Source organism: Salvia hispanica, chromosome 2 (assembly GCF_029641045.1).
Source record: "Salvia hispanica isolate PSC_SH4W2 chromosome 2, Shi_PSC_v1, whole genome shotgun sequence".
In the NCBI taxonomy this organism is placed as follows: Eukaryota; Viridiplantae; Streptophyta; class Magnoliopsida; order Lamiales; family Lamiaceae; genus Salvia; species Salvia hispanica.
The window spans coordinates 22,972,170-22,985,415 of record NC_142693.1 but is presented as its reverse complement, the minus strand read 5'-3'; the positions used below and the strand labels follow the sequence as shown (position 1 = coordinate 22,985,415).

The following is a 13,246-nucleotide window of genomic DNA, read 5'->3' as shown; positions in this document are numbered from 1 at the left end:
AAATCAATAAGGGATCAATTAAAAATGAAATAAATTCCTCCTTCCCAAAGCTAGGTGATTTTCGAAAATCACCTTAATATTAATAGGGCTCGATTTTTCCCATTAAGAAATAGGGAAATAATTGGGTTTTGGATTTAATTCGGATAAATATCCCAAGAATTAAATTAAATCCGAAAAAAATAGAATTCCTTCTCCAAAAGTCCAAAGGTTCGAAAATCTCACTATTTAGGTGGCTAGTATTTATGGAAAATTTTCCCAATATTCTCACTCACCCTTAAACAAATAATTCACCTTATAATTTAATAAATCACATGCCACTTCACATAGTCAACAAGTTTGACTTTTCAAACTTCCCAGTCAAAGAAACTCATGCAATAAATTCATTTATCAAATAATTCACATCTCACATCTCCCACGTCATCAATAATAAATTTTAGGGCTCTAAAATTAGGGTTCGGAAATTCGGGATATTACAGATGGAATACCTAAATTGGATTAAACAATTGGTGCTTCTCATTGTTATGGTGGGGCTTATTTGATTTTTTTGTGAAATTGTCTCTACTCAAGTTTTGAACGGATATATACCTTTTGTAAAACGTTTTTTGTTGTGATCAATGCACATATTTTTAAATTGTGTGTACATTCTCACGTATTAACAAGGAGAGGTTTATCTGTGTGAGGAAATTGTGTCCACTCAATTTTTAGTACATGATTTATAAATTATAGATTGTCTATGTTTTTTTTACTGTATTGTTCTTCTTCCCATATTTCTTTTGAGTATGGAGATTAAAGAATAAATGTTTAGAGGATTAATTGGTGTTCCTGATTTGTTATGCCGGGGCCTAATGTTTGTGTGGGACTGAAAGAGACGATAACTTGATGAGAAAAGAAAGAACAAACCCTAGTCAGAGTTCTAGGGTTGGCATATTCTTAGGCTTCAACTATTCCTTACTTGCAATTTGGACCGAATTCGAATATTATGGAAACTGAGGAGACAAAAGAATTTTAGGGATGTGCTTTCTCGACAGCCGCTGACTTTGGGTTAGTAGACCGCTGGGTTGTTCTGTTTCCTCAGTTTCTAAAATTTGGCATTTTTCTGTCTCTTTTAGGCTCTATTTTGCACATTTCTCACAAACCACATCAAATTACCAAAATGTATAAAATATGCAATAAACAGACGTGAAATGCAAGTCTGGCACTCAAAACAGACCAAATATAGGTATTAAAAAAGTGCAAAAATCCGAGCTTATCATTAGGTAAACATACTTCCACTTCACCTCTTGATTATGCACATAGTAATCTCTGGGGTCCAGCTTCTGTGAGTTCTATTGGTGAAGGAAGATACTATATGAGCATTATTGATATTTCTCTAAGAAGATATGGATATATATAATGTGACCCATATTTCTCTAATTTTCTCACCTCACTTTCTTTTACAATTTTCAAAACGCTAGTAATTGCGTCTCAATTTTTGTGTCTCTAAATAACTTTTTTTAGGGACCATAATTAATAAATTAGTACTAATACTCTTAGACGCATACTCTCTCCGTTCTGCGGTAGTTGAGTCATTTCATTTTCTGCACTCGTTTTGGAAAAATCAAAATAAATAGTTAAAATGGAGGGAGAGTAGTAAGTGATAGAATAAGATAGATAAGAGTCTTATCTACATTATTCTCTCTCTTACTATACTTTTTTTCACTTTAATTATTTATTACTCCCTCCGTCCACAAAAATAGACTCATTTTGTCATTTTGGGACGTCCACAAAAAATAGTCCCATTTCTAAAAATGGAAAGCTTATCTCTCGTACTTTTCCCACTTTTTCTTCACTCTCTCATACTTTACTCACTTTTCCTCCATATATCTCTTACTTTACCTACTTTTTCTCCTCCTCTCTCTTACTTTACCAATTCTACATTAAAACCCGTGCCATACACAAAGTGATCTATTTTTTGTGGACGGAGGGAGTATCATTTTTCTAAAACGAGTGCAGAAAATGAAATAACTCAACTACCGCGGAACGGAGGGAGCATTATTGGCCATTGCGACTTTCGCGGTTGCCGACGCTGCTGCGGCGGCCATCCCCGCCTAAACAAGGCCACGTCTCGTGTTGGTGGTCTCAGGCGCCACTGCATTCTCCATGTCCATCAAGGCCTTCATCGCCAGCTTGCTGCTGCGACGGTTGGTGGCCGCGGCCGGCTTCATGGCGATGGCGCCACCAAAGAACGAGGTGGTCATGGTCATGGATGATGCCATTGGGAATATTTGATAGGTATTTTACAAGTGTGTGTGTGTGTGTTTTTTGATTTTTTCGATTAACTGTTTATGTGATACATAGAAGTTGGGAGCTAGGGTTCATACAAATGTGATCCGTTTATTCTATCCGGAAAAAGTGAGGTGGCTCCACTTTTTTTGTGCCACGTGTGATGGTATGCCTAATTGGATTAAATAATTGGTGCTCCTCATTTGGCATGGTTGAGGTTTATCTGTGAAATTGTCTCTATTCAATTTTTATATGTTTATACACCTTTTGTAACACGTTTTTGTTGCGATTAACATATGGTTGGGGCTTATCTGTGTGGGGGAAACAGACTCTACTCATTTTTTGTATTTTTATATAAAAATAGTCTTATTTATAAATTATAAAATATCATATTTTAATTAATTTCTCTTGCGGCCATCTTTTGAGTACGAAAATTAAATTTGACTGAAAATAGAATGAAATGGATAAATAAGAGATAATAAAGTAGTACAAGATACCAATGGATTGTAGCGCAGTTGGCAGTGCTATATCAAGGATAGGTTATAATAATTTACTAGTAATTGATATTTACTCTATTGAATATCTTATAATCTTCTGTCTAACTGTACATGATTTCATTATTTATTTGCCACTATATTTACAGTAATTTACAAAAAATTGATAAGTCTATTTATAATAATGTACATTTAATTTTTTTTATTTTCTTTAGGTGAACTCGCCGACTATTATTTGATTAGAGCTTAAGATGTTAGAATTGGAGTTTTTTTGTTGGATTTGGAATTATTTTCGAATTAGATTCATACATTCTCCTTTTTCATTCATTAGAATAAGTTTGTGTATAAAATTTTTATCATTTTTATAGTTGTATTTGTAATTTTTTTAATATAGTATTAATTTTATTTATTTATTCATTTATTTATTTATTGAGTATAATATATAGGGTATCTTCAAGGTGTGAAATGATATACTCCCTCTGTTTATTCTATCCGGACAAGTGAGGTGGTCCCAATTGTTTTGTGCCACGTGAGCCTAATTGGATTAAATAATTGGTGTTCCTCATTTAGTATAGTTGAGATCTATCTGTGAAATTGTCTCTACTAAATCTTTGTATGTGTCTATGATATTTTTAAGTGTATTCTCCTTCTGCCCATATTTCATTTTAGTACGAAAATTAGGAATATATGTTTAGCTAGTGGGTTCGATGAAATTTAAGCACATACGATCCAAATTATTAGTACAATAAAAGGCCTTATTTGGAGACAAGGAAATTAAACATTGGAGATAGTTTTTTCACACACTTTAATAACTGAATACACAATCTATTTAGGAAGTGGTTCGAAGGAAACGAGCTCCGTTTTTGGAGGCAGAACCACGCTGGCAACAACGGCGACGTAGTTGTCGATGGTGCCGGTGCGAGTATCCTTGGCCGCGATCCCGAGCTTGAAGGTGTTAACAAATATCGGCGAGGTATCAGTCGCTTTTTCAGCACTTGTCACATACTCCACAGCCAATGCCGCTTTTTTGTTCTTGTTGTATTCCGACACCGCGAATTTCGCGATGTCTAAAATCTCCAGTGTACATGGATTCACCGGAGAAAACCCGACGGAAATCCTACCATCAGCAAATAAAATAAAATAAAATGAAAATTAGAATTTATTTTTAAACAATTCAATATTTCAATTAGTACTATTAAATTGTATGGAATTGTAACACAAATAAATACCCCAGGGCGACTTTTGTGACGGACGAGGCTGCTGCTACGCCCACTGCTGACAGCACGAGGCCCCGTCTCGTGTTGCTGCTCTTCTCCACCGCCTTCTCCAAGTCCATCGAGGCCCTCACCGCCAGCTGGCTGGGACGGGTGGTGGCGGTGGCTGGCTTTGTGGCGACGGCGCCACCAAAAAAGGAGGTGGTCATGGTCATGGATGATGCCATTGGGAATATTTAATTTGATAGGTAGTTTAATTACAAGTGTGTATGTGTTTATGTGTGTTGATTTTGTGATTAACTGTTTATTCTATTTATAGAAGTTGGGTGTTAGGGTTTCATGCAAAGGTGATCCGTTTATTCTATCAGGAAAAGGTGAGGTGGCTCCACTTGTTCTGTGCCACGTGTCATGGAATAAATATAATTGGTGCTCTTCATTTGTTATGGCTATGAAATTTCCTCTACTCCACCTATTGTAAAACGTTTTTTTGTTGTGATGAATGCACCTTTTTTGAAATTGTGTCTGCATTCTCACGTACTAACAAGGAGAGGTTTGGAGAAATAATACACTCCCTCCTTTTATTCTATCCGAAAAAAAATGAGGTAGCTCCAATTGTTTTACATGTGGGGAAATTGTCTCCACTCAATTTTTAGTATCATGATTTATAAATTATGGATTTTCTATGATATTTTTATTGTATTGTTCGTCTTCTCATATTTCTTTTGAGTATGAAGATTAAAGAATAAATGTTTAAAGGATAATTAATTGGTGTTCCTGATTTGTTATGCCGGGGCTTTGTTAGGCCTCGAGGTAGGCCTAATGTTTGCGTGGGGCTGAAAGAGACGATAATTTGATAGGAAAAGAAGAACAAACCCTAGTCATAGTTCTAGGGTTGGCATACTCTTAGGCTTCAACTATTCCTTACTTGCAATTTGGAAATTATGAAGAAGAAACGCCAAAAAGATAAAATCAAATCTAACTTAAGAATATCTTGCAGATTAGGCAAGATAATTTAAAAGAAATCAAAGAAAGGAAAAAAGCTTGTGAGTCGACCTCCATACAATACGGACATGCACAGCGTCAAGATGTACTTGGTCGACGATACTAATGGTATCATCGGCGGAGGCAGGTGGGGTCGAGTGGGGTCGGCCGACCCCACCGCCGTACCCGGAGAACCGCCGGAAAACTCCTGCCACCGCCCCCCGACCCCACGGCATCCGGAAGTCTGCCCTACGATTCATCCTCAAGCTGGCAAGCAGCGCAGCTATGACGAAAAAACGTCATTGTTATTCTTAATCATCCTAATATGTATTGGATTAGTTTGATTGTGTCGGAGGATGAAGGCGGGGGGCGAAGACAGAATATGTCCTGGTAGAGAAGATGAAGTTCATTTTTCACAATTGGGCTTAGGGTTGGGCCTTTAGTGTAAGTAGTAAAAAGGAAAAAGTGAATACTATAATTATTAGTACTCATTTCACAAGATTTCCGGTATACAATACTTTTAATCATGTTTTATAATTTATTTTCTTTTTTTATTTTTATTTGGTAGTAACAATAAAAGATCCCGAGTTTATGAATTATTAGAAGATCGTCCGATAGTATATACTTAAAAAAAACTTAATTTTTTAAAAATTACCATAATTTAGGATGCAAAAGAGAGTGTTACTTAAGGACATAATATTTAATCTTTTACTTTTCACGAATAATTTTAGTTGGGACACTAACAATAAGGATACTTTATGAAGCGTTCGTGGACTGTGGTAGTATAATTTTAGACACACATATTAACGTTCTTAATATCATTAAAAAGGGTTTTTATTCGAATTTTTTGTTGTAGTGATAACAATTCAAACAAGTTTGAAAAGTTGAAATAGTTGAAAGAATGTTAAGCCGCGAAACAAGATGAGATGACTGATTGAACGACATCTTGATGGTATACTGTGAAAGGTATATGTTCGCTATAATAAGATAGAGATATTTCATTTCTAATGTATTTTTATTTAAATCTTTTTTTAAATATTATTGTATTTAGGGTCTCGTTTGTCCGACCCCACGGTTTTTTATTTCTGGATCCGCCAATGAATGGTATAATCCAGCTAATGGTTTGTAGAGACATGCACACTCGCTTTCTACATTCTCACCTACTCAAATTATTTTTATGTTCATAGTTATAAGAGAAGTCTTATTTAAGAATTATTGATTGTCTCTAACATTTTTATTGTATTCTCCTTCTGCCCATATCCCTTTTTAGTGTGAAAAATTAAGAGATGCTCCCTCCGTCTTACAATAGAAGTTTTAAAAAATGTAAAGAACAGTGGGTTGGAAAAGTTAGTGGAATATTGGATCCATTTTTTTATATTAATTTTATAATAAAATGTGAGTGAAGTTAGTTAGTGAAATATGAGACCTACTTACCATTTATGATAAAAATAAAGTGTGAATCTTATTGTGGGACGGACCAAAATGACAAAGTGTGACTCTTATTGTAGATAGAGCACTACAAAAAAATGTCAGTTTACCGACGGAATTACCGACGGAACATTCCGCGGGTGAAAATATCTTTTTTAATTGATGTAATTTCCGTCGGTAATTACGTCGGTAAAAACAAAATTACCGACGAGCTCTTTACCGACGGATTAGGGTCTTGGGTAAATTTTCCGTCGGTAAAGAGCTCGTCGGTAAAAAAAAAATTTCCGACGGAATTACCGACGAAAATACATTAATTAAAAAAGGAAATTTTTCATCTGCAGAAATTTCCGTCGGTAAATCCGTCGGTAATTTGTAGCGAAAATATTCCGTCGGTAATTCGTAGCGAAAATTTTCGGCCGTAATACCGTCGGTAAATTGACCTTGTTTTGTAGTGGAGGGAGTAAATGTTTAGTAGGTTTATTGGAGTTAAATAGAATGAAAGAAGCAATGGATTTGATAAGTAAGAGACAGTAACAAAGTAGGTCAATAGGAGATGTTGACGAAACTGTATAAGTAAAAAGAGAAAATAAAGTATTGAGATTAGTATTAAATTTTGCCAGAATTGAAAATTTAATTTAAGATTAATGTGTGAAATAATATACTGCCTCCGTTTATTCTATACCCGAAAAAGTGAGGTAGCACCAGTTGTTTTGTGCCACGTGTGATGGTATGCCTAATTGATTAAATAATTGGTGCTCCTCATTTGGCATGGTTGAGGTTTATCTGTGAAATTGTCTCTATTCAATTTTTGTATGTTTATACACCTTTTGTAACACGTTTTTGTTGTGATTACCAATATGGTTGGGGCTTTTCTGTGTGGGGAAACGGCCTCTACTCGTTTTTTGTATTTTTATATAAAAATAGTCTTATTTATATTATAGAATATCACTATATTTTAATTGATTTCTCTTGCGCCAATCTTTTGATTACGAAAATTTAGTTCGAGTGAAAATAGAATGACAGATAGAATGAAATAGATGTATAAGAGATATCTAAATTATTATGTTTAGCAACTACAGATGTTAAATATTAATTAGAATATTGATTAGAATTTGCCAATTCATACTAATGCTATAATGGCTTACAAAATAAAGCCAGTCCTACAGTTCAAACTAGATCAATTTTGTAGTGGATTGGGTCCAAATGATTTAGGCTTGATGAAATTTTGGGCCTGATATATTTTCAACCCGCCTAACCCTAGCCCAATTTCTAGCAAAGCCCGACAATATCACGTTGGGCCGATGTTGTATTTTATCTGGATATATAAGAGTATTGGATCCATACATAATCCATTCAAGTTATTATCATCAAAAGAACTCAACATAAATTAATCTAGTACTTTAATTTTGGTAACAACCCAATAATGCAACACTAGTGTATCATAATTGCGCATTAAAACAAGTCATTGATAAGATCCATACTTAGATTTACATGTGTATCACTTTGTGGTCCATCATTGTAAGTTTTAAATCATAATCCTCTTCTCTGTATACTTATGATCAGAGGCAAGGACTAGAAAGGTTAGTCTACAATATTAATTGTTGCAAAATTGAACAAGAAACAATAATTTGTATGTTTTCAGGGGTCACATCTTTTTGGTAAAAGGAACAAGAGAAAACTTTCGTTGTTTGTTGTCCTTGTTCTATTCCTCAAATGCAAAACATCAGTTACATGAGTCATACTAACAATTTCAAACAACAGAATATATAATGAAATTAAATGGATCCAGTTATACTCGTATCAATAAATCAATCCATCTATGGTAAGAAGCAAAACTTGAAAAAACAAAAAATACCCAATTAAATGGATCCAGTTATAATCGTCAATTTGGGCATTGGCCCAATGTAACAGCCTAAAAGGCCCACATTTTGGCCCATATACATTTTGGCCGATTCTACCCGGTCTGGTTGACCGGGTATCCGGTTGCTAATTTTCATGAATCTTGGACCTGGAACCGGAAATTGACGGTTCCGGTTCTGAACCGGCCGGGTAAGAACTGATAGATTCCGGTTCCGAACCGAAACCAATTTGTAAACTTTAATTTACGTATAATAATTAACGTAAGTTATTTATTATTTACCCTAATTTTAATCTAACAACACCATATTTAGCTTAGATTCAACAAAAATCATACCATCTCCACTAAGTAATAGTAGTAGTATAAAGAAATTTGATCCTCCCGATAGCGCACAAGTTGCTTGTGATGTCAAACCAGAAATATGGTATTTCTTTTATATATTTCTTTTGAGTATAATGATAAATAATAGAAGTCATAAATGAAGTATAATATCCAAACACAAACAAAATTATATGGTCAACCCAAGCTAGCATTATATGAAAAATTATATGGTCAAACACAATTAAATCTACATTATTTCCCAAATTTTCAACAGAAATACTTACAACCCATTTTACTGGGCCTTAAGGCCCAATACAAGGAAAACGACAAATTACCTCTCAAATATCTAATGGAATAACAAAGACACAATTTTATATTCTGAATATTGCAGTATTATCTTTATTTACTTTATCAAAGTATTAACCGACAAAAGAAGATTGGTAAAGATTTATAGACATTTTTTTATTAGCATTAGTATTAGAATAATATATATGTGCAATAATGGCAACTTTTTTGGGTGGGCAAATTGGACTGATGACTTTTAGCATTATTCAGATTTCTCCAATCTTTTCATATCACAATTCACAACCAGAGAAATGACGGCTTATGGTGCTGTGTTTTCTCTGAGGAATACAATTCACAATATTCTACGTTGTTCTCGTTTTAGCCTTGTTGGTGGCTCTCAACAAATCTTAGATACCGTGTACAATGAGCTGGAGCCATGGGAAGAAACTCTGGAAAGATTGGACAAGACAAGTCCAAGCAAGAGCAGGAAGAAGGTGAATGCTTTGGATGGAATCATCAAAGATGCAATCTGGAAATTCGAAGACTCATTGGAATCGCTTCTCGTTCAACAGATTCCTCTACAATTTGAAAGTATTCCGAAGAGAGTCTCCATTGATCGGCAGAGTCTGGAAAACGATGCGAATTCGTTGATCCAGAAGCTCAAGGATATGGAGAAGGAGTACATTTATGAAGTAGAGAATATGGCTGAAGACAAACCTATTTCTTCATTCATTGGTTTCTATGGAACCAACTCGAAGATGATTGGGTTATCAGACCAATTTCGACAACTCAAAACCGAAGTTATGAAATGCCAATGCAGCCGTGTGTACATGCTTTATGGCACAGCAGGCGTTGGAAAGACCGCTCTTGCAATCCGAATTTACGAAGATGCAGAAATTCAGAGCAAACATGAGTGTCGTGCGTGGGCTACCATAGGCAGAGTACCTCAACCGCTCACTCAAATTGAACGAGGCATTCTAGCCCAACTCTACTTGGAAGAAAGTCTCAAAGGAAAAAAATGCGTCATTGTGTTGGATGATGTTTGGGAGACAGAGGTAGTAAGAATCTTGGTATGGCCCTTTTTAAAACGCCTATGGAATGTCAGTGTCGTGATAACTTGTCGACATAAAAAAATCTCAGTGTTTTCATATGTACCTAAACCATATTGTTTCTTACAATGAGGTGCGCTTTTTGAGTGAAGAAGAAAGTATGGAGCTACTATGTGACAAGGTGTTTGGTGACGAGAGTTGCCCTCCTCAACTCCACAAAGTTGCCACCAAAATTGCCAAGCTTTGTGAAGGTCTCCCTCTCTTGATACTCACTGTTGCTGGCACCCTATCGAAATCCGAGCATAACAGAGACCCAGTCTACTGGAATGAAGTAGCAGAAATGAAAAATTCAGTCTTCAAGGATGCATATAGTGAAATATCAAAGGTACTTTTCCCAAGTTACGACTACTTACCTCAACCCCTCAAAATGCCTTTTCTGTTTATGGGAGTTTTCCCTCAAGATTGCCACACTCCCCCTTCCAAGATCATTGATATGTTGACTGCTGAGGGGTTGTTACCCAATGATGGAATTTTCCCTCTAGATTCTCACACACCCCCTTCCAAGATCATTGAAATGTGGACTGCTAAGGGGTTGATACCCAATTCTGGCGTATGGTTGAGTATCCTAGCTACCTTCTACAGTCTTGTTTTATACACCGTAAAGAGCGTGAACAAAACTTCTCATCATGAATACCCTTGCGACTGTAAAACTTGTAGGCTTCATTCTTCATGGCGGCACGTGTGTAGAGGGGAAGCTAGTAAGAACAAGTTTTATCATGTCCTAAATAAGTTAGCTGATGCCTCTGAAGAAAGTCTAAAAGGTCAGCGTGGCTTATGTCTCAAAAACAACATGTTATTTGGCATCAAGGAGTTTTGCAACTTAGTGAGATTGAACTCTGCATCCTCTGCACGTTTTCTACTTTTCTATGGTCCTTACCACCAATATCCAATCCCTATAGATGTTGGTTTCATGTTGCTAAGGGAATTAGATGCTCTTGCACAACGTTTCTATACTTTACCAACTGAAATTCTATCTCTAGTCCAACTAAAGTACCTTGCTCTAAAATGCAATGGAGAACTCCCTTCAACCATATCCAAACTTTTCAATCTTCGAGTCTTGATTATGCATCCACATATGAAAATTAGACGTTGTGGGGCTCCATCATATGTTCCTCTACAAATATGGGACATGAAAGAGTTAAAGCATATTGAGATATTGGGAAAGAGCCTTGCAGCTCCTACATTTAATATTTTTGCTCGATTGGAAAAGCTCAGGACGCTGGTAGGTGTGAATGCTACTAGCATCTGTACTATCTTCACAAGAATGCCTAACATACAAAAATTAGGAATACAGATTGAGCAAACGCCGTACGATGACCAAGACGATCTTTTGAGTTGTCTTCGTTGCATTTCAACACTTGAAGTTTGATGACACTTAGATTGAGTATCACAAATCCTGTGGTCAGGCATGGTCATGTTTTTCCGGTGACTTTAGGGTCATTGAAGTTTCCACCTTATTTGAGAAAGTTACATTTGAGTGGCACGGGTTTCCCCTTGGAATATATGGATGTCATTGGCAATTTGGCTTGGCTTCATGTGCTCAAATTGTGTTCCTACGCCTTTGTGGGTTCACGGTGGGAAACAAAAAGGAATAGTTTTCGTAGGCTTGAGTACCTTCTTATTGAAGACAGTGATTTGGTGCAATTGAAACCATCCCTAGGCTTCACTCGTCTTACTTAAGCATGAAACATTGCTACAAACTAAAAGAGATCCATAGTCCTGCTTCTCTGTACACAGATGATCTGTGTACTGTAGAGATTGAGTTGGAGGACTGCAATCCTTTAGCCTTGACTTGTGTCAGCCAATTACGACCGGGAGATCTTAATACGCTTGATGTTATCGCCTCTTCTTCTTTTTACGAGAAACCGAAAACTATAAAAATTTGAAGGTTAGTCCTCCAACTCTGCACATCAAATCATATGTCTAATGTCTTAGTCTTAACAAATCAAAATTCTAAGTAGGCTCACGATAGTCTGAATTAAAGTTTTAATGTTCTGTAATAATAATATCAACTTAACTGTTTTAGGTTGCTAAAATTCTGAATATTTAATAATAGTATCAATTTCAGGCTGGATGCGGCAAGTTACGCATACTGCAGGAATGGTAAGACACCATGTTTTGTATACGCATTCGAGGTTTAGTTCAAGGATGACATACAAAAAAATGTGACCGTTTACTACTAAATTATTGTTTCTTGTTCATTTTTAACTTGTCACAGTGGTCCTCTTTCTAATTCATTGCTGCAGGGAAGTTGAGGATATAAACGAAGATTATGATTTTGAAGGTATTAAATCAATTAGGAGAGTAGTAGCTTAGTACTATGATCATCTTTTAAATAAGCATTGGCCCTTATGTTGAGTATATAGGCAAGGGTGATGAATGAGTATACAAATACAAGTGAGGAGCATGAGGAAGAGGGTGATGGTGAATACACGTCTGATGATGAGGATACAGGAGGCGACGATTTTGATGAAGATATTGCCAATCGAGGAGAGGATGATGGAGATATTAAATTAGTGAATGCAGGGCAGTAGCCTTGTATGATAATCATTTGTTAAATTTGTACTGATGTTTGTAGGCGAGGGCGTTTATGAGGATACAGATGAAGAGGATGAGGAAGAGAGTGGTGACGAATATGCGTGTGATGAATAGGAAACAGAGGCGAGCGCCAACGTCAAGGAGGATGCCAGTTTGTAGATTGTCTTGCTTGTTTATGTAAAAGAATGTGGTTTAGTATTTGATGTTGTGTTTGGTTGTTTTATTTTAGCATAGGAGTGTGACTTCATGGAGCCATTTTTCTTTATTTGCAGCATTCAGCTAAAAATATGAATTTTGCTAACTTCTTTTAGTTGGGGTTCATGGTATTTTCTGCACCATTAATTAAGAAAAAGATGTGATTCTTATTTTTTAGTAGATGATTGAATCCAGAGTTGATTTGGTAAATTAATCCTCAAAAGAACTCAACATAAATTAATCTAGTACTTAAATTTTTGGTAACAACCCAATAATGCAACACTAGTGTATCATAATTGGAAATTAAAACAAGTCATTGATAAGATCCATACTTAGATTTACATGTGTTTCACTTTGTGGCATCAGATTCAACAACCTATAAATATCCATCATTGGAAGTTTTAAATCATAATCCTCTTCTCAGTTCTCTGTATCCTTATGATCATAGGCAAAGACTAGAAAGGTTGGTCTACAATATTAATTGTTGCAAAATTGAACAAGAAACAATAAATTGTACTCTCTCCGTCCCATAATAGATGTCACACTTGGAGATTGGCATGG

General features: G+C 35.8%; 1 protein-coding gene and 1 pseudogene across 2 annotated transcripts; one reads left to right on the top strand and one right to left on the bottom strand.

Annotated features, from left to right (window-relative positions):
- Positions 1-3,530: 3,530 nt before the first annotated feature.
- On the bottom strand, positions 3,531-4,264 carry LOC125201190 (cysteine proteinase inhibitor 5-like). Its single transcript, XM_048099199.2, has 2 exons — positions 3,986-4,264; positions 3,531-3,873 (listed from the first exon to the last, which is right to left on the bottom strand). The coding sequence occupies exons 1-2, from the start codon at positions 4,195-4,197 to the stop codon at positions 3,582-3,584; spliced, it is 504 nt and encodes a 167-aa protein (XP_047955156.1). The 5' UTR covers positions 4,198-4,264; the 3' UTR covers positions 3,531-3,581.
- Positions 4,265-9,147: 4,883 nt separating this feature from the next.
- On the top strand, positions 9,148-12,785 carry LOC148931827 (putative late blight resistance protein homolog R1C-3; annotated as a pseudogene). The gene is made up of 3 exons (XR_016135454.1): positions 9,148-9,994; positions 10,026-11,840; positions 12,021-12,785. The product of XR_016135454.1 is annotated as a putative late blight resistance protein homolog R1C-3 (transcript).
- The last annotated feature ends 461 nt before the right edge of the window (positions 12,786-13,246 follow it).

Coding starts and splice junctions, on each gene's coding strand:
- LOC125201190 (XM_048099199.2), bottom strand. CDS start 4,197: ATGGCATCATCCATGACCATGACCACCTCCTTTTTTGGTGGCGCCGTC. Junction 3,874..3,985: donor GTCACAAAAGTCGCCCTGGG/GTATTTATTTGT, acceptor TGCTGATGGTAG/GATTTCCGTCGGGTTTTCTC.